Source organism: Monodon monoceros, unplaced genomic scaffold (assembly GCF_005190385.1).
Source record: "Monodon monoceros isolate NGI ecotype Baffin Bay Population unplaced genomic scaffold, NGI_Narwhal_1 Super_Scaffold_16, whole genome shotgun sequence".
Taxonomy (NCBI): Eukaryota; Metazoa; Chordata; class Mammalia; order Artiodactyla; family Monodontidae; genus Monodon; species Monodon monoceros.
The window spans coordinates 93,713,372-93,740,833 of NW_021703772.1; the positions used below are offsets into that span (position 1 = coordinate 93,713,372).

At 34.5% G+C, this 27,462-nt stretch overlaps 1 protein-coding gene across 5 annotated transcripts in view; it reads left to right on the forward strand.

The window, feature by feature from the left end:
- ZRANB3 (zinc finger RANBP2-type containing 3) overlaps positions 1–27,462 on the forward strand; it is a 263,665-nt gene that overhangs the window by 137,190 nt on the left and 99,013 nt on the right. For all 5 annotated transcript variants that reach the window (XM_029224581.1, XM_029224584.1, XM_029224586.1 and 2 more), the window contains 3 exons: positions 6,322–6,500; positions 9,114–9,345; positions 14,266–14,351. In XM_029224581.1, the coding sequence (XP_029080414.1) occupies positions 6,322–6,500; positions 9,114–9,345; positions 14,266–14,351 (497 nt within the window). The remainder of the gene's footprint in view (positions 1–6,321; positions 6,501–9,113; positions 9,346–14,265; positions 14,352–27,462) is intronic.

A 27,462-nucleotide genomic window follows, 5' to 3' on the forward strand; every position in this document is an offset into this window, starting at 1 on the left:
GTAGCAGTTAACTGCTAATACTAGAAATAGTATTCTTCAAGCACATTTGCTCTGATCCAGCCTCTCTGTCCATTGCAGAGGCTTCTCACTGCTTCACTTTTTGCTATCCCTCTCATGGGCATCATGAACCGTGCTTTGGAGTACAGGCCTACTCGAGTTCACTCAAGTGCTTCAGCCTCAACTCAGTGTCTTTGTCTTTAGAGAGAGAAGATTTCTGCCCTGTCCTGCTGCCCTCTAAGGCCTACTTCCTTTCCAGCCTCACATGATCCTAGTGTATTTCCTTCACGGGAAAGCTTGCTTCAATCCATGAGGAAGAGCCAGACCATCAGGGAAGTGTGACAGCACATTTCCCAAAGCGTAGCCTCTTCATTCTTGAGTAAAGAGAAGATCAGGCCTGTATGTCCATATTCCTGTGGCCTATTTCCTGCTCCTAGTCCCGTGTGAGACAAGAGCACATGAATGAACACACACACACACACACACACACACACACACACACTCCCTCTCTCTCTTTCTCTCTTTCCCCTTTAAGAATAAACAATAATTTTCAGATATACCATCTAAACCTCTATATAGGAAAGAAAATTAAGAACATTTAAATACTTCTGCTAAAACATACACTTCCTTAACAATGATAAATAATAGAACATAGGATTTCAGTCTAACATTTTTATGTGGGTTTCTTTACTTAATTTAGTTCCTCATTAAGATTTAAAATCTACATACCTTAAAAGTCCTCCAAAGGGGTATCTTCTAGAACAAATAGGCCACCTATTCTAAAGACAATCCACAAGCTGCTTTTAACTGTAAAATTGGCGAAATTTTCTAGTTTCAAAAAATTTTCAATCAGCAGGCATCTTTTGTATACAATTGCTGTATAAAAGCCATCACAATACAAAAAATTGAAACTGAAATTCAGTGTGTCAGTTAGGATCATTGTTATTTAGTTGCTCTTAATTTTATGGAAAAAGACATTTAGAAAACCTAAAATTGTTCTCCTCAGTATAATAGTGATTCATTATTTTGAAAATATTGAAAAAATGTTCTCTTGAAGTTAATGTATTCTTTTTAATTCTTCCTATGTAGTTAACCTAAACAGTTGTATTATTACTGAGTCAAGGCTTTTGTTCCAAATAGGTGATTTAGGCTTAATCATTATGAAACACTGGACGGTTCCACTTTAACAAATTCTGTGGTAGTTAAGAGCTCAGAGCTTTGAACCACCTATACGTACATAATTAAAAAGTTTATTTCTAGGGGAAAAGTAGTTTCAGCCAATTATTTTCCTATTGATAAATTTTATCTAGAACTCAGCTATTCTATGCTATATATAATTTCTTTCCTTAATGGGAACATGAAATTACACTAATATACTTTTATTTTTTAATTTGGAATCATGTTTTGTTAGAGTTTGTCCTGTCAAACTTTATCTTCTACTGATGGTGCCCAAAAAAGGAACAATCAACAGCAAATATTTAAAAAATAAATACCTAAGAACATTAGCAACTGATTATCTTTCTAATTTGTAGAAATCACCATTAGTCATTTAACTACATGATCTTTTAACAAAGAGATGATGAATAGAAGATTTGGCGTTGTTACCATGAAAAATAACTAGATAAAAACTAATGGGAATTTCATTTTTTAGGTGAATTCTCCAACCAGGATAGGGTATTATCTTCAGATAAATCAGATACCTGAATCAGGTATGCAGATTCAGAAATTCATTCTTTTCAGTGATTCCAAGTTAATCAGATTCTGAGATTTTTCATTCAAGCTAACAAAACTCAAGGAAAACTTTTCATTTAGCTCACAGTGTCTGCTTATTGATGTATATTGAGGAATGGCTTTCCTTGGCTGTTGTCACCCTAAAGAGGCAGAATGGACTCTTTCACCCAAAATTTGGTTCAGATGTCCAGAATGATGATGCCACACAGATGTCAATAGGATGTGAAAAAGTTTATTTACTCATATACTGCTTTCCAGGGAGAGCAGGGTAGGCTCCTAAGCAGGTATGAAAATGGCTGGAGAAAAAGGAAAGGAGACTGGCTTGGTTTTTTTTACTGGGTTTAGTGCTGCTATGAACATCGCCGTGCATGTATATTTTTGAATTAGAGTTTTCTCCAGTCACATGCCATGGAGTGAGATTGCTGGGTCACATGGTTACTCTGTTTTTAGTTTTTAAAGGAACCTCCATACTGTTTTCCATAGTGGCTGCACTAATTTATATTCCCACCAGCAGTGTAGGAGGGTTCCTTTTTCCCCACACCCTCTCCAGCATTTACTATTTGTAGACTTTTTGATGATGGCCTTTCTGACTAGTGTGAGGTGATACCTCATTGTAATTTTGATTTGCATTTTTCCAATAATTAGTGATGTTGAGCATCTTTTCATATGTCTGTTGGCCATCTGTTTGTCTTCTTTGGAGAAATGTCTAATTAGATCTTCCACCCATTTTTTGCTTTGGTTGTTTGTTTTTTTGATATTGAGCTGTATGAGCTGTTTGTATATTTTAGAAATTAATCCCTTGTCGGTCACATCATTTGCAAATATTTTCTCCCATTCTGTGGGTTGTCTTTTCGTTTCTTTTATGGTTTCCTTTGCTGTGCAGAAACTTTTAAGTTTAATCAGGTCACATTTATTTATTTTTGCTTTTGTTTCCATTACTCTAGGAGACAGATCCAAAAAAATACTGCTGCAGTTTATGTCAAAGAGTGTCCTGCCTGTGTTTTCCTCTGATAAGAGTTTTATAGTATCTGGAAAGACCTACATCCTTGATCTCAGTAGCAGACAATATTAGGAAATTTTGGAAACTAGTTTATCAGTGGGTGCCTGGCAGGCCAACACAGAACACTGTTAGTCACACTAAGTGAAGAGCACCAAAGTCCAGGTAGGCAGGTGATTGGCACTAAGTAAATTTAGCAACAAGCAAAAGGTAAGGGCCTGGTGATAGAATCTGAGTCCCAGAGAAAGAATCCTATTTCCCAGGATATCAGGGAAGCAAAACAGACCCCTATTTCTAGAGAAATTGAAATTAAGAAAATGAGTGATGAAATCATGGAAGGAAGCAAAACCAGGGTCTCATAACTAGGGCACAGGTTCATGGTACGGTCCACACACACAAAATAAGGCCATGGCTCAGTTCCTGGAACTGTGCTCATGGTCAGAGTTGTTGCAGGAAAGAAGCAACTCTAATGATCTCAAGCCAGGTGATGATCTATAATTCTTAAATTTCTACTGCCTTGGAACTAACTTGGTCCCAGAATTTTGTTTAAGTGGTTTCAGGTCTGAGGATTGACAGGTTTTGAGGACAAGGAAACATATCAGTCATTATACTCTATATTGGTGCATAATTACTCTTTGGTTTGGATTTACAAAACTAAGTTATGTGAAAGCTTGTTCTTTTCTCTTAGGGCCAAGATTTACCACTAGGTGAATCTTAAATTTGACTCTGCAGGCCTAAAGGTTGGGTTGTGTGCTACTTCTTGGAAAGAGATGTAGAATATTAAGGTGTTAAATTATTTAATTTTATAATAAAATATGTAGGGTGCTTTGTGTATGTGTGTCTGCATGTGTGTGTCAGTTCCTAAGTTACCTTAACCTGTTAACAAGTCCTGCCGAACTTATCCTCAATTTTACTCTTAAAATACTAGGTAGAAAAAATGTTTTATCTTCACCTGCATCTTGTTTCAACGCTGAAAGCTTTTAGACTTTGTTTTGACTCTGTACTTGAATGTTATGCCTCAAAACTTTGAAATGGTAACTAAAAATATAATTGCTCTTGGACTAAATACTTTTCAGTTACCTTCCTCCCTTTTGTTAAAAATCGTAAACACCTTTTACTGTTCCTTGGTCTTGCCTGTCCCAGAGAATTTAAAGTCCTTGATTTTTATTTAGTCATCCATTCACTCATACCTTCAAATAATGTCTGAGCACTTACTATATGCCAGGTCAGAAACAAAATCACTTCCTGCATTCCATTTACCATGTTTCCATAATGGAAGCTTGCTAAAAGTCCACAACTTTATTTCTCTCTTTTTTCTTTCATTTCACTCAGCATTTAAAACTTATTTTAAATTGTTTTATGTTTCTGTCTTTTTTCTCCTTGAAGAGTCTTGTAAGCAGGGTCTATGTCTTTTAGTCTTTCTCATGGTTCATAATAGTAACTACTTTTTTGCAAAGACAGGATTATTGAGGTATAATTCACCCTTTTAGGTAAATTCACTTTTTTTTTTAATTGAAGTATAGTTGACTTAGAATGTTGTGTTAGTTTCATGCACACAGCAAAGTGATTCAGTTGTACTTATACATATGTATATGTATATATCCATTCTTTTTCAGATTCTTTTCCATTATAGGTTATTATAAGATATTGAATATAGTTCCCTGTGCTATACAATAGGTCCTTGTTGTTTATCTGTTTTATATATAGTAGTGTGTATCTGCTAATCCCAAACTCCTAATTTATCCCTCCCTCCTAAATTCACCTTTCTTAGTGTACAGTTCCATGAGTTCTGCCCAGTGCAGGCATGTAACTGCCACCACAAGATATAGAACAGTTCAGTCAGTCCCCAGATCTTCTCACATGCTGCTGTCCTCCTCCCACCCCACAGCCCCTGGTGTGCTTTCTGTACCTGTTGTTTCATTTTCCAGAATGACATAAAAATGGAATCATTTAGTATCTAGTTTTGGGGTCTGACTACTTTCACTTAGCAAAATGCATTTGAGATTTTTTTTTTTATTAGAGTATAGTTGCTTTACAATATTGTGTTGGTTTATACTGTACAGCCAAGTGAATCAGCTATACGTATACATATATCCCCTCTTTTTTGAATTTCCTTCTCATTTAGGTCACCACAGAGCATTGAGTAGAGTTCCCTGTGTTATACAGTAGGTTCTCATTAGTTATCTATTGTATTTTATTTTTTTAAAGGAACAAACACTATTTATTTAATAAATTTATTTTATTTTATTTATTTTTGGCTGTGTTGGGTCTTCATTGCTGCACGCATGCTTTCTCTAGTTGCAGCAAGCGGGGGTTACTCTTTGTTGTGGTGCGTGGGCTTCTCATTGCAGTGGCTTCTCTTTGTTGCAGAGCACGGGTTCTAGGCGCGCTGGCTTCAGTAGTTGTGGCACGTGGCTCAGTAATTGTGGCTCGTGAGCTTTAGAGCGCAGGCTCAGTAGTTGTGGCACACGGGCTTAGTTGCTCTGTGGCATGTGGGATCTTTCCAGACCAAGGATCGAACCTATGTCCCCTGCATTGGCAGGCAGATTCTTAACCACTGTGCCATCAGGGAAGTTCTCTATTTTATACATAGTATCAGTAGTGCATATATGTCTATCCCAATCTCCCAATTCATCCTACCCACCCCCCTTCCCCCTTGGTATCCATACGTTTGTTCTCTACGTCTGTGTCTCTGTTTCTGCTTTGTAAATAAGATTGTCTATACCAGTTTTGTTCCTTTTTTATTGCTAGATGGTATTGCATTGTATAGATTTACCACAGTTTTTATTCATTCACCAGTTGAAGCACATCTGGGTTGTCCCCAGTTTCTGGCTATTATGAACAAAACCACTATAGACATTCATTTAGTAACCAGTTTTTAAATGGGAACAGCTTAGAGATCGGGCAGTGTGATATAACTGTGAAAACAATCGAGACAGCAGTGATGTGGGCTTTCATACTACTTTTTCATCCAGTTAACTGTGAACTTCAACAAATAGTTTAACCTCTCTGTACTTACTTCTGTTGTAAAATGTGCATGATTTAGGACTTATTCTAGCTTTAAAATTACATGATATTGTACTGTATAGGTATTTACTCTTGTGTTCTCCAAGAGGAGAATTATACATGGTCACATACATCTTTGTAAAATTAAGTTGTATGAAATCAGTATAACTAATTTTTTTGATATTTGAAATTGAAGTATGGTTGACTTACAATGTTGTGTTAATTTCTGCTGTATAGCAAAGTGATTCAGTTACATATATACATATTCTTTTTATATTTTCTTCCATTACAGTTTATCATAGGATATTGAATATAGTTCCCTGTGCTATACAGTAGAACCTTGTTTGAAACCAGTGTAACTACTATTTTAAATTAGTGGTCCTTTTGTCTCTAAGTTCAATCACAAATGACTTGAAAATAATATAATTTTCTTAATAAATTTTAAATGTCATGATAATCTTGAGCTCTTTATTAACTGTGTAATCCAGATGATTTTACATTGGAAAATTATTTTGATAATACTTTTAAATAAAATATTTGATAAACATTTTCTTTCAAAATATTTTAGCATTTATTTCTTTTTAATTTAGATGGGTCTAGGAAAGACAATTCAGGCAATTGGCATCGCTTACTTCTATAAGGAGGAATGGCCACTTTTAATCGTGGTCCCTTCATCTCTGAGGTACCCTTGGACAGAAGAAATAGAGAAATGGATCCCAGAGCTGGGTCCAGAAGAAATCAATGTTATCCAGAATAAAACTGATGTTGGGTAAGAACAACTTTTTAATCTTTAAGAAAAGAAAAGCCCTCCTGTGTGTATTTAGCATATAGCCATGTTTAGAATGAGATTATCACAGAATTTGGAATGAAGAGAGTAATATGGCGAATTTTATTTTACACTTTAAAATATGAATTATTTATCTAAAACCCAACTGTGTATTTGATGTCATAAGCTCCTTTATGGTATATTTTTAAAGTAAATGTAAAGTATACATGCTTTAAAAATATATGAATATACCTATGCTGTATATACCTTAAATTTACTTTAAGCAGACTATTTTAGGGTTGAAAAACAAATTTTACAACTTTTCAAGGATTAACTTGAAGATTTTGAGCTTTTATTATCAGCAACTATGGCTGGTTTTGCTTTCTAAGTTGTTAGTATGCAAGTTTTATGTATAACTGAAAATTAATGTTAGGCAATTTTACTTTTTTATTTTAATTTATAATTTTAATATTTCCTATATTGAAAATATTTGTTTTGTGGTTATTTGAAGTCCTTACTCTAAAAATCAGTCATAGTATAGCTACTGTATTTTTCTCCTTTTGTTTTCTAGCCATTGGAAAAAAACAATCAATTTGAAAAGAACAATCAGTTTGAATAAACCAATCAATTTGAATATTAATAATTTATTACACTGAGTTTCTGGGTGAATCATGCAAATTATCATGTTCTCAGAAGTTGAAAATTACCAATTTCTCATCCACAAATAAAAAGCGATGTATCTACTAGAAGTAAATGTTAATACTTAGATTTTTTTGTGCGTGTGTGGTAGTATTCTACTATATTGTATTCTCTAAGGTTGTAAACATAAAGAGTGTTTGTAGAAATAAAGATGGCCTTTGTGAATGTGGAAGGAGGACCCAGATAAAATAGATGGCAGCCTTTTTCTCTTTCAACCTTGGAACTCTAATTCAATGAAATATGTCTTCCTGGGCCGAAGAAAATTTAGACACTATTTGCATGGTCAAAATAAAATGTATGAAATAATTATAAATTTTCTCTCTTACAATAAAACTGCATAAAATTTAAGACAAGAATTTAGAGAATGTAGAATTTATTAATGCCTTTATAGTCATTTTCTGTAGGCTATACCTTATTTAAAAGTTAAATTTAAGTATTTTTAAAATATTTCTCCTCTATCATTTTTAATAGCATTTAGGTCTTCTAATTTTTATTGTTATTTTGGAAATATATTGCAATTAAATAGTGGCTAGTATTTTTATTTGAATAATAGTTGGGATATGTTTGATAGTACTACAACCCTAGAGTGTAACTTTTCTGCAGGACGTTAGCTAAGGGCAGAAAAACTTACCCAATGTCTTCCAGGTACTTAAAGAAAATGGCTTTAGGTATATAGCAACATGTGGCAACATGTATTTACTGCAAATACATATACCTCCTTTTGTCATGCCAGTTATTCCTGGACTGTCCACTAGTAAAGATGTGGCAGGATAGCAACTACAGTGACCTTTGAAGCCCTTGTCTTCTGTATATTGCTCTTAGTATATCTAAGTGATATTAACCCTAAACTTTTCTTCTGCAGCTATTTCTGGTATTTGAGTACAGTAGGAAATTCTTAAGACTCTATATTAAGTAGATTTATCCAGGAATTAAATGCAGTTGTCCTTAAGAAAAAAAAAATTCATGTTAGTACTGGCTCTTTAGGAGATCTGACTTTTCTGTTAGAGAGTAGAGAACTGCAGAAGACTGACACTGTCATGTGTTTTTCACTGGTGATATAGAAAACACAAAAGTGATATGTTTTATTGTTGATGCATTTATTTGTATAATTATTTCATTCTACAAACTCATTGGGAGCGTAGCACTGTACATACAAAGCTGAATAAGACACATTTCCTGTCCTCAGCCCATCTTATGATATAATAAGGGAAATAAATATATAAATGAATAATTTCACTACAGTTTGATAAAGAATATTATAGATACGTGGATTATAGAGATGGTCCAAAAGATCAGAGATAACTTTAGCCCAATGTGTCTCTGTGTGAGGTGGTACCCTCCTCCTCTTTTCCCCACACTCTGTCACCCCAGGGCCAGGGCCTCACTTGTTGTCAAAGTGACAAGGACTCTTATTGGCCTTTAATGGGAGGGTTCAAGAATGTGAAATGCCCTGAAGTGTTCTGGACAGACCTGTAATACTAAGTATCATCTTGCTCGAAATCACAACAGCACCTCAGCTGAAAAACACTGCTATCCTGTTTGTGGGAAGGCTTCATTGAATAGTTAACTAATCTTTGAGTATCTACTTTTTTTATGCATGATTCTAGGTGCATGGAAGCAAATATTCTCAGAAAGTAATGTACTTATCCTAGTAAAATGTGGCTACCTGGATGTCAAAATATTCCAAAGACCATTTAACCAAAAATTTGGTTTTGTTAACCAGATTTTAAATTTGGATTCTGATTTGTCATATTTGAAGATGGTAAAATCTTAAGAGATACTGGGTTTTAGCGGTAGTACCATCTCTTCTTATTTTTCCTCTTCTTTCTCCTCTGTATTTCTTCCCAAATAAATGTATTTTTTTATGATAAATTGGTTACTAAAATATTTTTAAAGTACATGGATTTTCTTTTCTAGGAGAATATCGACCAGCAAAGTGACAGTTCTGGGTTATGGTCTTTTAACCACAGATGCGGAGACTTTGATAGATGCACTGAATAATCAGAACTTCAAAGTAGTTATTGTAGATGAATCACACTACATGAAGTCCAGAAATGCAACTCGCAGCAGGATTTTATTGCCAGTAGTACAGAAAGCCAAACGAGCCATTCTTCTTACAGGAACTCCAGCACTTGGAAGACCTGAAGAGGTATTAAAATCCTTATACTCTGGGCTTTAAAAAAAGAATTGAATCAATCACTGTTTTTTGCAGTTTTTAATTTTAAATCAGATGCCTCAAATGCCATAAGAGCACATTGGGAAATTCTAGATATCTGTTTATAGTTAAATATATCTTTTACCATGACTGTTTTTATCTGTTTACATGTGAACCATAGCCATGCTTGCAGGTATATATAAAAAATAGTTTTTACCGTCATTATAAGATTTTCATATTTAGTACACATTTGTAATATTCTTCATACTTGTGTTCTTATGGTTCTTCTATGGTCTCAGTTTTCATTTATCTAGTCTATTTTACATTATAAGCTCCTTATGACTGGTGTTGAATCTACTTTGTATCTTTTATACTGTGTTACATAATTTCTCTCTGTTCCTCTTTCGCTTCAAAATCCACATTTCAGAAGGTAGACAGAAAATAGAACTTATATGAAGACCAGATAGGGTATCCACTTTGAATGGAGGGATAAGGCATTTGTTGGATTCCCTATTTAGCTTTTACAACTCTAAGAGGCAGATGGGGTATGGAAGGCTGAGAGGAAGAAATGAAGGGTGAAACACTCTAAGGGTCAGTGTAACCTAGGGAAGCACTGTCTATTAAGGTACACTTAGTCATAGAAAAAAATATGAGCCTATTGTCTGGTAGGGTTGTTGTAAGAAATAAAGGAAATATTGCTTCAAAAGTACCTTGTCATGTGCCATAGTAAGCACTCAACTAAGGGTGTCCATTGTTATTTTTGATTCTTAAGCCAAGCCTGAGAAACAGCTATTGCATCGCATCTCTACTAGTATTACCAAGGCTCTGCTTTTGTTCTCCACACTGGGAGTCTTCTGAAATACACATAACAGTACATAGACTGTGATGGTAAAATTCTCAATTTTACCTTTTATATTTTTGCTCTGGACACTCACTGGGAGTGGGAGAGTGGACCCCAGGTAATTTACTTACGTTCCAAAATTATGTCGCTGAATAATGGGGTTTATTATGTCTTAATAAAAAATACATAAAATGTGTCATTTAAGAAGGAGAATGTATAAAAGATATATGTATTTTAAATGATAGTAGTAAAATGAATACTCACTTACTGATTACCTACCGTAAGAAAGAGAGCACTGACAATACAGTAGTGGCCCTTGTGTCCCATGTGATTACATGCCAGTCCCTTCACTCCTCACCCAGGATAGCCACTATTCAAAGAAAGGGTAATTCCTGGTTTTGTGGTTCACGATGGTTATACAAATTGGGGATGTTTGGGACTCCTTAAGAAAAAACTATAAAATTACAAGTTCTAAATTAGGAGTTCTGAAACTGGTATGAGTCCTCCAACTTTGTTTTTCTTTTTCAAGATGTTTTTGGATATTCTGGGTCCCTTGAATTTCTGTATGATTTTTTTTGTAGAACTTGGCATTTTTTGCAGAGAATCCAGCTTAGATTTTCATAGGTATTGTGTTGAACCTGCAGATCACTTTGGAGTGTATTGCCATGTTAACAGTATTAAGTCTTCAAATCCATGAACATGAGATATCTTTCAATTTATTTAGGATTTAATTGTTTTCCAACAGTGCTTTGTAGTTTTAACAGGATAAGTCCTATGCTTCTTTTGTTAAATATTTTATTCTTTTTGATACTGTTGTCAATATAATTGTTTTCTTAATTTCATTTGTAGAATGTTCATTGCAAGTATGTAGAAATACAATTGATTTTTATGTATTGATCATGTATCCTGAAACCTTGCTGAACTCATTTATTATTTCTAGTAGTTTTTAGTGGACTCCTTAGGATTTTTTGTAGACAGGATCATATATATGTTGCTTTAATTTCCCTGGCTAGAACTTCCAGTACAATTTTGAATGGAAATGGCAAGTATGGGCATCTTTATTTTGTTCCTAATCTTAGGAGGAAAGCCCTCAGTCTTTCACCTTTAAGTATTACCTGTGTTACCTGTGGTTTTTTGTAAATTTCTTTTATCAGTTAAGTTCCTTTCTACCTCTTGTTTATTGAGTGTTTAATCATGAAAGGATATTGAGTTTGTCAAATGCTTTTTCTGCATTTATTGAGGTACTTATATTTTTTTTGTCCTTTATTCTATTGATAGGGTGTATTATAATCATTGATTTTCGGATGTTAAACCAACCTTGCATTCTAAGATAAATCTCACTTGGTCGTGATATATAATCCTTTCATATGTTGCTAGATTCAGTCTGCTAATATTTTGTTGATGATTATTGTGTCTGTATTCATAAGAGATATTGATTTGTAGTTTTTTTTAAAATTATATCTTGGTCCAATTTTGTTATTAAGGTAATACTGGCCTCAAAGAATGAGATGGAAAGTGTTCCTTCCTCTTCTATTTTTTAGAAGAGTTTGCAAAACATTGGTACTACTTCTTTTTTAAATATTTGGTGAATTTGATGGTGAAGCTATATGGGCCTGAACTTTTCTTTGTGAGTCGATTTAGGTTAACAACTCATTCTCTTCATTGAATAATGTCCATTCAGATTGTTTCTTTTTGAGTCAGTTTTGGTACTTTGTGTCTTTTTAGGAATTTGTTCATTTCATCTAAGTTACCTAATATATTGGCATACTATTGTTCATAGAATTCCCTTATAATTTTTTGTATTTCTGTGAGGTTGATAGTGATGTCCCCTCTTTCATTCCTGATTTTAGTAATTTGAGCCATCTCTCTTTTTTTCTCGGTCGTTGGAGCTAAAGTTTTGTCAATTTTGTTGATCTCTCCAAGAACCAACTTTTGGTCTCATTGATTTATTTCTCTGTTGTTTTCCATTCTCTATTTTGTTCATTTCCATTCTAATCTATGTTATATTATGCCTTCTGTTTGTTTTGCGTATAGTTTGCTCTTCTTTCCAGTGTTTTAAGGTTAAAAATTAGATTATTAATTTGAGAGCTTTCTTAATACAGACATATACAGATATAAATTTTCCTCTAAGCACTGCTGTCATTGCATCTCATTTTTGGTATGTTATCTCCTCAGTTTCATTTATTGCAAAGTCTTATCTAATTTCTAAATAATTTCCCTTGTGATTTCTTTTTTGAACAATTTGTTATTTAGGAGTATGTTGTCATATAAAAAGGATGTAAAGCAACAAAGCCACTTTGGAAAACACTTTGACAATTCCTTAATAAATTAAAAATCAAATTACTATAGTACCTAGCAATTCCATTCCTAGGTATATACCCAAGAGAATTGAATATACAGCTGTTCATAGTAGCATTATTCATGATATCCCAAAAGTGTAAAAAAGCCATTGTCCATAACTGCTGAATGGATAAACAAAATACAGCCATAAAAGAAGTAAAGTACTAATATACTCTACAACATGGGTGAACCTTGAAGACATTATGCTAAGTGAGAGCCAGACACAAAGGCTACATATTTTTTTATTCTATTTCTATGAAATGTCCAAAACAGGCAAATTCTTGGAGATGGAAATATATTAGTGGTTGCCAAGACCGGAAGAGAGGGGGAATGGGAAATGACTAGTAATGGGTATAGATTTTATTTTTGGAGTGATAAAAATGTTCCAGAATTAGATAGTGGTGATCGAGGTACTTTTTTTTTTTAATATTTATGTTTGTTTGTTTGTTTATTTATGGCTGCGTTGGGTCTTCATTGCTGTGCACAGACTTTCTCTAGTTGCGGCGAGCAGGGGCTACTCTTCGTTGCGGTGCATGGTCTTCTCATTGTGGTAGCTTCTCTTTTTGCAGGGCACAGGCTCTAGGCACATGGGCTTCAGTAGTTGTGGCACGCGGGCTCAGTAGTTGTGGCTCGCAGGCTCTAGATTGCAGACTCAGTAGCTGTGGTGCACGGACCTAGTTGCTCCGCGGCATGTAGGATCCTCCTGGACCACGGCTCGAACCCGTGTCCCCTGCATTGGCAGGCAGACTCCTAACCACTGCACCAGCAGGGAAGTCCCTGGGGCACATTTTGAACATACTAAAAGCCACTGAATTTACACTTTAAAAGTGTGAACAGTAAAAGTGGTATATGAATTTATATTTCAATAAAGCTGTTGTTTTTAAAAAGCATATTAACAGTGAGACACTACTATGTGCATTCTATTAAAGTTATAAAAATGAAAAGATTTTATGATACTATTGATGGGAGTATAAATTGGGACCATCTTTTTACAGTGCAGCATAGTAACATCTATCAAATTTTTAAAAACATATACCTTAAACCCACCTGTTTCATTTCTAAAAATGTACCCTATAAACCCATCTAATATAAATGCAGATGGGGGATGGATGGATGGATGGATGGATAGAGAGATGATTGATAGATGTAGATGTAGATACATATACCTACACCTACATATATTTATGTATTTGCACTCATACACACAGACTTACACCAAGTTATTAATTTTTATAACTGCATAAAAGCTAGAAACAGTCTATATGTCCATTATCAGGAGACCTTTAAAATATTTTCCAGTACGTCTACATAATAAAGAGTTGCTATGCAGCCTTTAAGCAGTATTTATTATTATTATTATACATTGCTTATATAATTTTTAAAACTAAGTAAAATTAGGTATATATGTACTTTAATGATGTCTAAGACATGTTTTGAGGGACAAAATTCGAGTTGTGTATGTTATATGATCCTCTTCGTGTGAATAGAAGAGAATATACAAATATGCATGTATAGGCATACAAAATATAGAAATGTATATTGAAGAAAAGGATAGGAGTTATTCCTGAAGAATAGGATGGCATGGTTGGGTGGATGGAGGGGAAGGAGGAGCCTTGATGAAAAAGAGATAGATTTTCTTTTCTACTTTTTACTATTTCATTAACTGGATTTATCGTAGTAACTAATTTACTTGAAAATATTACAACATATTGAGAACACTTGTATTGTTACAGCTTTTTATGCAGATTGAAGCTCTCTTTCCACAAAAATTTGGAACATGGACCGAGTATGCCAAAAGATACTGTAATGCACATGTCAGGTAAGACAAACTATTTTCTGTAAGTTTTAATCCTCACATATTTACCATGAACATTAAGCTCTGTTAGTTATTCTTTGTTCCAGTGTTTTTCAAGCTTGTGGTAGTTATGGAATAATTTGAAGTAAAATCTTGGGTGGATGACCCATATATAAAATAAGTAAAAGGAGTAGATAATGGCAGTTTGTCTTTCTTTAGTTTTTACCTTTCAAGTATTTCATTTTTAAAATTATTTTTATTGACTAGATGGATGTGCACATTGCACAAAAATGAAAAGTAAGTGCCCATTCCACCTGTGTTTCTCAGTTAAACATTCTCTTCTGGAGATACTTTATGTGTGAAAAAGCACATGTGGTTATGTGTGTATAATGTTATTTCATTTTATTTCTACATATATAGTATTGTAATATACATACACACTGTTCTGCAGTTTGCTGTCTTCACCTACTATGTATTGGAGATCCATGCATATCAGTTACTAGAAGAGCTTTGACCTTTCTTTTTAAATGCCGCATGTATTCTACTGTTTGGATGCCCTGCAATTGATTTATGCAGTGTACTATTAATAGACATTTCTTTGTGGTATATAGCTGTTGCATACAATGCAGCAATGAATATCCTTGCACGTGTTGAGAGGTAGTATATTATAGTGTCAAAGAGCATGTAAAACTAGAGCTAGACCACCTGTATTTTATTTTCATATTCAGTGCCTACCAGATGTTTCATTTTAGGAAAATAAGTTTACCTCCCTATCCCTTAATTTCTTCAGCTCTAAAAACAGAATAATTATTCCTTCCTCAGAGTTATTATGAGACTTAAATTAGCTTATATTTATAAAGGCTTGAACGGTGACTGGCACATAGTGAGCTCTCAATAATTTTTAGGTATTTTAATATTTCATGTAATATACATGGGAATAAATCTGTAAGATAAATTTATTAGAAGTGGAATTGCTGGTAGAAAGGGCATTTGCATTTTTATAGTTTTTAGATGTTTGCAAATTATGCTTCATAAAACTTATACCGATTTATATTCCTATCAGCAGTAAGATTGTCTCTTTCCCCACACCTTGCCAACATATTCAAATAGAAATTATTTTGTATTGCCAGTGTGATTTGATAGTAGTTTTAATGCACATTAGTCTTCTTGCACATTACTAAGTGAAGCTGAACATTTTTTTCATATATGTAAGAGTCATTTGTACTTTTATCTGTCAGTTATCTGTGCTCTTTGCCCTTCATTCTACTAAGCTTATTAGGTTTTTTTCTTATTGATGTACTGGAAATCTTTATATATTGTGAGCATCAGGTCTTTATCTATGATATGAGTCCCTTATCTTTTTTCTCAGTATGTGTGTGTGTATTTGATTTTTTTCTTTTTACAATTCCCTCAAATATCCCTATGTGGTTGTGATGTTCTGATGCCTTTTAAAGGGCTCTAAAGCACAGAGATACAAAGAATCCTTCCAAATTGTTTATGTGAAGGCAGTTTAACACTGATACCCAAAATCAGACAAGATAGCACACACACAAAAAGAACCAAGGCTCTTTTTCTACTTAAGACTATAAATGCAGAAATAGTCAATATTAGTATAAACCAGATATTCATTAAAGGGCCTAATATATTAACCATATACAAATGGGATCTATGTCAGGAATGCAGTCATAGTTTAATATTAGGAAGTCTATTAATATATTTAGCCATGTTAATAATGAAAAGGAAAAGCTTCATTTCATTTTCCCCATTTATGCTGAGATAGAATTTAATAAAGTTCAGCATACATCTTTTTTTAAAAAAATAAATTTATTTATTTGTTTATTTTTGGCTGTGTTGGGTCTTCATTGCTTCATGTGGGCTTTCTCTAGTTGCAGCAATCAGGGGCTACTCTTTGTTGTGGTGTGTGGGCTTTTCATTGTGGTGGCTTCTCTTGTTGCAGAGCACAGGCTCTAGGTACACGGGCTTCAGTAGTTGCAGTGGGTGGGCTCAGTAGTTATGGCTCACAGGCTCTTGAGTGCAGGCTCAGTAGTTGTGGCACATGGGTTTAGTTGCTCCACGGCATGTGGGATCTTCCTGGACCGGGGCTCAGAACCCGTGTCCCCTGCATTGGCAGGTGGATTCTTAACCACTGCACCACCAGGGAAGTCCCCAGCATTCACCTTTGATTACAGTTTTTAATAATTTTAAGTTATTCATGTGTGATATTTATATACATATCAACACATATAATATATACGTTTATGTATCTGTATGTGTTTTAATCCCAAAGCCACCATCACATGAAACACTAAAACCAAGGCAAGGGTGTTAATTGTCACACACTTTACCTTTATTCTCCGGGCATTAGTTCAACTAGTTCAACTACTCAAAAGAAAAATAAGAGGTAAAAATTGGAAAGAAGGGCTTCCCTGGTGGCGCAGTGGTTGGGAGTCCGCCTGCCGATGCAGGGGACGCTGGTTTGTGCCCCGGTCCAGGAGGATCCTGCGTGCCGGGGAGCGGCTGGGCCCGTGGGCTGTGGCCGCTGGGTCTGCGCCTCCGGAGCCTGCACTACGCAATGGGAGAGGCCACAACGGTGAGAGACCTGCATACAGCAAAAAAAAAAAAAAAAAAAATTGGAAAGAAAAAGGCAAAATTATTATTATGTGCAGCTGATATTATTTATTTAGAAGACCCAAGACAATGAGCTCAAAAATGTTCAAAACCAAAGAGATTTCATTAAGGTGTCCTAGCCCAAAGTTATCATTAAAAAGTCAGTTGTCTTCCTCTACACAAATAATAATAAATAGTTTTAGGATATAATACCAAATAGGTACAATGGTAGATACTGTTGGGGAGCCCTTAGTTATAATTCTTGCAGATTATAAATGTCAAACGTTTGCCTGCATGAAACAGATATATTAATATATTAATTACATTTTGGGGACTAGCAAAACCTAACTGGTCAGAATACATTTCTTTTTTTTTTTGTTTTCTGATTAGGACTTGTCACATGACATTAGAAGTGTTAGAAGTGTATACCTGTCCTTTTCTTGCTTATTAATGTAGACACTGTTTCAAAGAAAAGTTTATCTTTATGAAATGCTTTATGATTAGAGAGATTGTGTTCTATTTCCTGTTTACGAGAGAAAGCCATTTCAAGATTATTATCATGCTTCTCAAGGCATTTTCTTTCAGATTCCATTTCAAAAGTTTTATGTTATTCCTTTACTTCTTTACCTCGAAAGCCCTATGGTTTCATAGACTCTGATTCAGATCAAGGCACTTCTTGGCATTTTAAGTTAGTCTATGGAATGTTAAATTTTTTTCCATAATGTTTGGATTCTATGAAGTTGTCATTTTCACACTATAATTTTGCAGAAGCCAAATTATGGTTAGTTATTCAGTTCTAGACCCTTATTTTATACTTGAAATGTCATGACTATATTAAAAATAAAATTAAATGAAGTTTGAGTAAAAATGTAACTTTACCTTTGTAAAGTTTATTAAATACATAAGTGATGGTAAACAGAAGTATACTTACATGAATGTGATTTTGAGATGAGAAGTCTAGGTGTAGGTAACCACCTACCTGGTTTGCTTTGAGAGGAAAAAGAGAAAGTATTACTCAATCAGAGCATCTCATATCTAAGATTCCTTACATCATTCACTCTACTAGGTTATATTTAGAAGAAGCTATAAATACAAATATGACTTGGAGAAGACAGCACATTCAGTTTCAACCATTTGCACGTTAGAGCTAGAAAGACTTTACAATCATGCAGTCCCCCTCTGTCATTTTATAGGAACCTGGCAAGGTTAAATGGCTTGTCCTGTATGTGACTTCCTGTTATATTTTTTTCACTTTTCCTGGCAGTAAGAAAGACTTTGGCAATGGCAACTTTAAAAAATATTCTTTTACATAGAAAAAAAGGACACATAGATAGTCCAACCATGCATCCCATTATTAGCAGCCACCTCCCTGATATCACGCTTAAAGGTTAAGAATATCTTTATAGTAATTTATCAAAATTTCTGAACTTTCTTTACAGCTGATATTTTGTGCCCATTCTACCTCTTAGGAAATAGTTGTCTAAATTTTTATGAGAGGGAAAATCCTGAGTGATAGTACATATAAAGGTATTTATAGTCATTCTCCAAAAGTGTTAATTAGTAGGTCATGTCAGCTTCAAGAAATGTCTTTTATGGAAGTGCACGGTACCTTGTCGTTAGCACTGTTGCATTTAATGTTCTAATCCATGGCTAAATAGAGGTCAGGTCTACTCCATTTGCAAATGGCTCGAATCTGAGAGAAATAGTTAATATACTGGATGGCAGAGATGAGTTTGAAAACTAACTAGATAAAAATTAATAGGATAAATTCTGCACTTATGCTTAGAAAGTCTGCTTTGTGTGGAAGGGATTTGAGAAATCCTCGCCTTTTATCAGTAGTTCAGTTCAAAAAGACTTCTGGTTTTAAATAATGCTAGGCTAAATTAAAGTCAAGTGTCTGTCATAACTGATAAAAATAAAGTAATATTAGGGCACACTAATCAAAGGAGCATCTAGAGTAAGGGATGGTTCTACTCTGCTCATTGATTAGACTGTCAGGAGTATGGTTTAATTTTGAATTAATCCATTCATTCAAAAAATATTTATAGGGTACTTGTTACATGCCATGCCATGTGCTAGGCATCAGGTATGCATTAGAGAACAAGACTCAAGTGGTCCTAGCCTTCATTGAATTTTCTAGTCAGACGCTAACCAGATAATTATAGTTGTGATGAGTGTCATAAAAGGGAAGCAAAGGATGTTACGGCAGAGTTTAATAGAGTGAACTAAAAGTAGGTCAGAGAGGACAGAAGAGGCCTCCTGTGAGTAAGTGATATTTATTTGCATTCCAGGAAGAAGAATTTTCTGTGGTAAGGCTCAGAGCAAGAGAGACTGCTATGCCTTTGAGGAACTAGAAGTTGTTCAGTTCAGCTTGAATATTCTTGAGTGAATTGAAGAGAGGGTCTCAAGACAAGGTGGAGTTAGGCAGGGGTCATATTATACAGGGTCTTGTTCTTCATCATAATAGCAGTAGGAAGGCACTGGAGGGTGTTTTGTGTTGTTATTTTAGTTATCACTGTTGTGGGTTTTTTTTTATTACACTAAAATATACTTGAGGAAGTTTATCATTTTAACCATTTTTAAGTTTATAGTTCAGTGACATTAAGTACATTCACATTGTTGTGCAGCCATCACCACCATCCATCTCTAGAACTTTTTTTTTTTTTTTTTTTTTTTGCGGTACACGGGCCTCTCACTGTTGTGGCCTCTCCCGTTGTGGAGCACAGGCTCCGGACGCGCAGGCCCAGCGGCCATGGCTCACGGGCCCAGCCGCTCCGCGGCATGTGGGATCTTCCCGGACCTGGGCACGAACCCGTGTCCCCTGCATCGGCAGGCGGACTCTCAACCACTGCGCCACCAGGGAAGCCCCATCTCTAAAACTTTAATGGGCACTGAAACTGTGCCCATTAAATAATAATTTCCCATCCCCCCACTGCATGCATGAAAGGACACGCATGATTATATTCACAAGTTTTATTTGTTATTTTTAAGACAACATTTTCACATGGTTCAAAATTCTAAAGCGATAGAAACGTATATACTTTGAAAAATCTTCCTTTCACCCCAGTTTCCCTCCCTTTAGGCAACTGTGTGTAGTTTTTAATCTTTCCGCATAAATTGTGTGCCTTTTCAAGCAAATTCCTATTTTTTACTAGTTGTTATAAACATACACATTGTTTTGTACTTTACTTATTTGTCCTTTCTTTGTATACCTAAATACCTTCAGCCTTTTTATGGCTTTATGATATTTACAATATCCATAGTTTCTGGGCTGGCTAGAAATTGAGGGAGTTTGCATACTTTTATTTTCTCTAGGAAACTGGAAAAGTTTCAGAGAGATGGAAAAGTTGAGGGTTAAAAGTTTGATGAACGTTGACATGGTGTGAGATTTTGATGAATATTGACATGGTGTGAGATTTTGCTGAATGGGGGAATGAGATAATGAGATTAGTGTGGTAGAATTGGTGCAGCACTGAATAACCAATTGAGATCAGCAATTCTAGATTTGTACTGGAACCAGTCTTCTCTAAGGTATATTTCCCAGCAGCGTGGGTAGAGGCTTGGAAAAGGCTTATAGTTGGGTCGATCCAAGATTTTGTGTTTTTTTTTTCACTAGCTTGCAATGCATGGACTGTGGGACAAGGGAAATTATACTATACTGATAAAAACAAAGGTAATGTATGGACTCAGAAATCAAAGTAAGGTGAGGAAGGATGTGAAGACAGGAAGGATATTGTGGATATGGTAAAAGTTGACTGAAAGGTCCTGATAAGATAGTAAAGCTACAGTGGGTGTGAGTGAACAAGAGGGCTAGGAGGACGGAGGTACTAAAGAGTGGAAGGTCTGAATTTACCAGGTAGAGCTCTTTTTCAGGATCGATTATTGCTGTGGGAGTAGAATGATTGGAGTGGATTTTAGAAGGTCACTGGAGACAAGGAACTGAAAGGGAACTAAAAGTCACATTTTAAGAAGCATGTTAACAAATGAAAACATATCTGGGAAAGGGTTACCGGAATAATGAGGGGATTTCATATTCAGCTCTACAAATGCCTAATATTATTGATTGCCTGCTATATTTAAGACATTATTTCAGAGCGGCCGGCAATACAAAGATGAGTAAGATGTAGTGCTTGATCTTAGGAAGCCTATAGGAATTTGAAAAAGAGAAGACCTAGAGGGAACAAGTCTTTAAATACTTAAAGATCTGTCATGTTTTAAAGGAATTAGACTTTTATCTTTGTGGTCTCAGAGAGTAACATTATTATCAAGGAATGAAACTTAATGGGGAGGTAGATTTGGGCTTAATATAAGAAATAGTAAAAATATAGTAAAAATAATAAAATAGTAAAATAAGAAATAGTAAAATAGTAAAAAATAGTAAAATATAAAAAAATAGTAAAATTGTCATATGTATATATGACAAGAAGACAATAAAATATATAACACCATACAATAAAAATGGAATGGAAAAATACCATAATCCAACTATACTAACAAGTAAATTGTTTTCATTTCTTTATTTCTACGCTTGTCCATATATCTAATAATTTTTACATAGTTTTAAAGTTTAACATAGCCTACATGTGATGCTGTCATCTACTGTTTTCACTTAATATCATCTTGTCTCATGCTTTAACATTGTCTTTATAAGTTATTTTATTTATTTATTTATTTTTGGACCTATACAGGGACAAAGTTTTTATATACTGTTAAAATGAATTTTGTATTAATCTTTACATCAACCATAACTCAATAAAAAATTTTTTTTGAAAACTTGAAAAACACTATAAACCTAGCAGACAAATAAACCTGGCAGACATCTATCGAACGCTCTACACAACAGCAGTAGGATACACATTCTTCTCAAGTGCACACGTAAGGTTTTCCAGGATACGCCATATGTTAGGCCATAAAATAAATCTCAATAAATTTACAAGGATTAAAATCACAAGTGTGTTCTCCAACCACAGCAGAATAAAATCAGAAACCAATTACAGAAAGGAATTAGGGGAATTCACAAATATATAGAAATTCAACATGTTCTTAAGTAATAAATGAGTCAAAGAAGAAATCACAGGGGAAATTAGAAAATACTTTGACATGGGGGCTTCCCTGGTGGTGCAGTGGTTGAGAGTCTGCCTGCTAATGCAGGGGACATGGGTTCGGGCCCTGGTCTGGGAGGATCCCACATGCCGTGGAGCAACTGGGCCTGTGAGCCACAACTGCTGAGCCTGCACGTCTGGAGCCTGTGCTCTGCAACAAGAGAGGCTGCGATAGTGAGAGCCCCGCGCACCGCGATGAAGAGTGGCCCCCGCTTGCCACAACTAGAGAAAGCCCTCGCACAGAAACGAAGACCCAACACAGCCCAAAATAAATAAATAAATTACTTAATTAAAAAAAAAAAAATACTTTGACATGAATGAAAATGAAAAGATAACATATCAAAACTTATGTGATTCAGCTGTGAACACTGGGTGCATTTATCTTTTAAAATTAGAGTTTTTGTCTTTTCCCGATAAATGCCCAGGAGTGGGATTGCTGGATCATATGGTAACTCTATTTTTAGTTTTTTAAGCAATCTCAATACTGTTTTACAGAGTGGCAGCACCAATTTACATTCCCACCAACACTTTAGGGGGGTTTCCTTTTATCCCCACCCTTTACCCTCCAGCATTTATTATTTGTAGACTTTTTGATGGACTAGGAATATTCTCTTTCCTCAGAGAGTAAATAATTCATGAAGGGTTGTTTCATGGAGCTATATTAGTTTTTTTAGGTAACAAAGTGAAAGATGAGAACTTTTTAATGCAAAATACAAAATTTGAAACCCTCAAGTTAGGTTTTTGTTGGTTTGTTTCTTTTTTTTAATATTTTTAAAATTTTTTTGAATTTTTGAATTTTATTTTATTTATTTTTTTATACAGCAGGTTCTTATTAGTCATCCATTTTATACACATCAGTGTACACATGTCAATCCCAATCTCCCTATTTTATTTTTTTAAAATCTCTTTTATTTTTTAAATATTACTAATGTAAAGATAGTTTATTGCTTTTGTGAAAATGATTCATACTTATTTTATCAAATCAAACAAAGAGAAAAGAATTTTAAAATAAGTACAAATTAACTGAACTCTCACTGTCCAGAGGTATCCAGGACTAATTTATTATAGTAACTTTCCCTCTAGATAGCTTCTCCGCTTAGATAGGTAGATTGGTAGAGAGATAGAGAGGCAGTTTTATATAAATTGGGCCATAGTATGCATACTCTTCTGTAATATGCTTTTTCATTGAACACAATTTTTAAGATGTCTTTCTATATCAGTAACTAAAATACATTTTTATTGGCTATATGGTATGTCATTTTATGTATAAGATACTATGCTATGTATTTTAGATGTATTATCTTTAATCCTTTAAACAATCCTACATGATTGATATGTCCATTTTATAGATGAGTAAACTGAGACTTGAAAAGATTAAGTAACGTGTCCAAATCACAAAACTAAAAAGTGAAAGAGTAGTAATTTAAACACCCCATGTCATCACTTTTCTGTTATTCCTGTTTCAGTATTTGAATTATTTGGTAATTCAGTATCCGTGTTTATATGATTGCCTAAATAAATAGACTAAATAGACTAAATAATGTTGTTCTCTAATAAATCAAATAGCTGACTCTTCCTTTCTTGGTCAACTTTTTATCTTTAATTATTCCCTTTTATTACATCTTTTGGTTTTCTATATAGCTATCACTATTTTTTTTCTTTTTTTACTCAAAGACTTCAATAGATCTGTCAACTTCCAAAAGGCCATACAAGCTCATAGAATTATCTTCTTTTTTTTTTTTTTTCTTATTTCCTGGAGGCCTCCCTCCCACAGCCTCCTGTTCTGCTCCACTCTGGACTGGTTTTTCTTTAGGCATGGTGCAAAGCTGTCTTTCTGAATTTTCTTTTGCTGTTCCATTCCTGGATTCGATGACTTTTGTTTCTTAGTTTATTTTCTGGTCTTCTTTTTAATGTTTTATCATGGAAAAATTCAATATATGTAAAAGTAGACAAAACAAAATAATGAGCCCCCCATGTACTCTTCATGAGCATCAACATTTGTCAGCTTATGGCCAATCTTGTTTTAGTTATAATCTCATTTACCTCCACCACCCTGTATTATTTTGAAGCAAAGCCTAGACATCACATTTTATCCATAAAATGTTTCAGTAAATATACCTAGAGAGTAAGAACTCTTTTTTTAAACAAAAATTATTATATCATTATCATGCATTAAAAGATTAAAATTAATAATGATCCCTTAATAACATTAAAAACTCAGTGTTTCAATTCCCAGTTATCTTGTGAATATCATAATTGTACAGTTTTTTAAGTTTTTTCCCCATTGTTTGAGTCAGTACTCAAATAAGGCTCACACATTACAAATGATAGATCTCTCTTAATCTAAGTCTCTCTTAGTCTCCAAGTTTCTCCTCTGTTTCCTTGTTTATTTGGTTAATTTTAATTTGTTGAAGAAACTAAATTGTTTCTGTAATCTGGATTTTGCTGCTTGCATCTCCATGGTGTTATTTGACATGTTCCTCTGTCCTCTGTATTTGATATAGAGATTTCAATTTTTTTAGCAATTCTACTTTTTAGGGATGTTGTGTTCTTCCGTTAGAAGGCCTGTGATATCTAAGGACTCTCTTTTTGTCATGTTAGTAGCTGTCAACATTCAGTACATGATTTATTAAATCATTAGATATTGCAAAATGGTGATATTCTAACACTCTTTCTTCATTTATTACCTGACATGCCTCTATAAAGGAACCAACCATGCCTCATCCACTATTTGGACACTCAGTGGTTCTCTTTGTTTACAAAAGGCAGGATAAATGCTTAGTTTTTCCTTTTTATTTATGAGTTTTCAAAATAATAAGTTGTTTTGCTAGCATTCTCTAATAGTGTCCAGTGAGGGCTTTTATTTTTGAAATTAGTAAAGTTAAGTCCTTTAACTTTGTTCTTTTTCAAGTTTGTTTTGGCTGCTCTGTGTCCCTTGCACTTTCATCGAAATTTTAGGATCAATGTGTTGCTTTCTGCAAAGACGTCGTCTGGAATTTTGATAGAGATTGCGTAGCATCTATAGATCATTTTGGGGAGTTTTGCCACTTTAATAATATTAAACCTTCCAACCTATGAACAGAGATTTGTTTCCATTTATTTAATTTTTAAATTGATTTCTATGGTGTTATGTACTTTTCAGTGTATGATTCATAACATTTATTTTATTTTGTTTTTTTTCATACACTAGCAGGTTGAAGAAATTACCTTCTAATCCTAGTCTCTTGAGTGCTTGAGAGGTTTTATTTTTATCTCATATTTTTCAATCCATTTTATTTATTATCTTTATTGATGGTCAGATTGTCCCACATTTGACAAAAGGGACTGTCTTCAATATGGTACTTTTGACAGAACCCTACTAGTCTTTAATTGCTTCCTTGCCATCTGATATGACCAGATGTTACAGGGTCATTTGTACATTTTTTTTCCTTTGTTCCTCTTAGCATATTTCCTGTTTTTTTCTGAACACATAACCCTGAATGGTTTCCTAAGAAACGTGCACAGAAATTACATTTTTTGAATCTTTATATGTTTGCTTATAGATAATCTCTTGATTTTTACATTGGTTGGGTATAGATTTTTGTTTTGGAAATCATTTTTCATCAGGAATTTGAAGGATTTCTCCATTGTCTCTAACAACCATGGTTGCCATTAAGAATCATAGTGCCATTCTGACTTTTGCTCCTTTCCATGTTTCATGTATTTGTCTTCCCCCCTATTCTGGAAGCTTGTAAGATTATCCTTTACCCTGTTACTGTTTAATTTCATAAATATGTGCCTAGGTTTGTGTTCTTTTTTTCAAATGATGGACACTAATTGGTCCCTTTAATCTCAAAACTTGAGTGCTTATGTCTGGGAATTATTCATTTTAACTTTTTCTTTCCCTTTCCTTCAATGTTTCTTTCTGGAACTCCTATTACTTATGTAATATTTGTCCTTTAACTTTTTTATTTTTATTTTTTGTTTTACTTTTTTGAGAGATTTCCTCCTTTATCACATGGTTCTTCTGTTGAATTTTTGTTTTAGCTAAAGAAAATAGCTAAACTATTATGAATTGTTAGCCATCCTTTCTTACTCTTTCTCCCCTTATTCCCTGTAGTCTTGTAACCTCCTCTTTTTGGATGCTTGTTGTTGCTGGGTGGGTTTTCGGTATTATTTTGTTTTATTTTTTATTTTAAAGTTTTATTCTGTTTGCTGCATTTTATGTTTACTCTGAATTTTTTTGTTTTGGTATTGTTTTGGTCTTCATTGTTCATATTGGAGGCTTTCCTCAATATCTTAATGGCCATTCGTATTAAAAACTGATGTTAAAAAGCTCATTAGAAGAGCTTTTTGACTAGAAAAGGATGAGGTTTTCATTGGGGAATCCCCAAATGTCATTATGTGGAGGACATCTTTCTGACCTTTTAAATTTTTAAAAGAAACAAAGAACTGTCCATTCTTCTGCTGTGAGTGTTACGGAGGTTTAAACCTGGCTACCATGTTTTTGGCATGAACAAGGGAAGGAGAATAATGTACTCAATGCTTAGTATGTAGACTTTATCTCAATCTATCTGGTTTCCATATGGCAGCTTTCCCCTACCTTCTACTGTTTTTGGTTTCCCTAGGTTAAACTTTGGTTCAATTTCTCTTGCAGAATAAAACTATAATCTCATGGTGGGGGATAGTAACAGGGTGGCATGGGATGGGGAGAGAATCAGGGCATGTCACCATGCCTTATACAGTCTTTCAACCAGTGTCCCCATTTTTAGCTATCATGTCACACTTATCCCCACCTTCTAAGGTACCTGATCTTTTTAATTCCTGAGACATTCTGGGATTTTGTGGACACCCCTTTTTAGGTCCTTGGTATTCAGCTTTCTCTGTTTCGTTAGCTTCTTCACTTTATTTTCTGCTTCTAGAAGTATGTTCACATTGTTTGCTGTTTCTCTTTCATTCTGTTTGTCCTGGTGGGTTAATATATCTTTATGTCTTTGGACTCATTTTGATTGAGGATACTATTTGTGTTCAGTTCACCATGTTTTAACCAGGACATCTCCTGTACTTACTTTCCCTTTTCCAAAAATTGCTTGAAATCCTCGTCTTCTGTTTCTCTCTCTCTTATTCTCTTTGTTCTTATTATGTAATACATTTTATTTTTTAAAAAAATTTATTTATTTATTAATTTATTTATTTTTGGCTGCATTGGGTCTTCGTTCCTGTGCATGGGCCTTCTGTAGTTGCGGCGAGCGGGGGCTGCTCTTCATTGCGGTGAACGGGCTTCTCATTGCAGTGACTTCTCTTGTTGCGGAGCACGGGCTCTAGGCGCACGGGCTTCAGTAGTTGTGGCACGTGGGCTCAGTAGTTGTGACTCTTGGGCTCTAGAGCGCAGTGCTCTGTAGTTGTGACACACGGGCTTAGTTGCTCCACAGCATGTGGGATCTTCC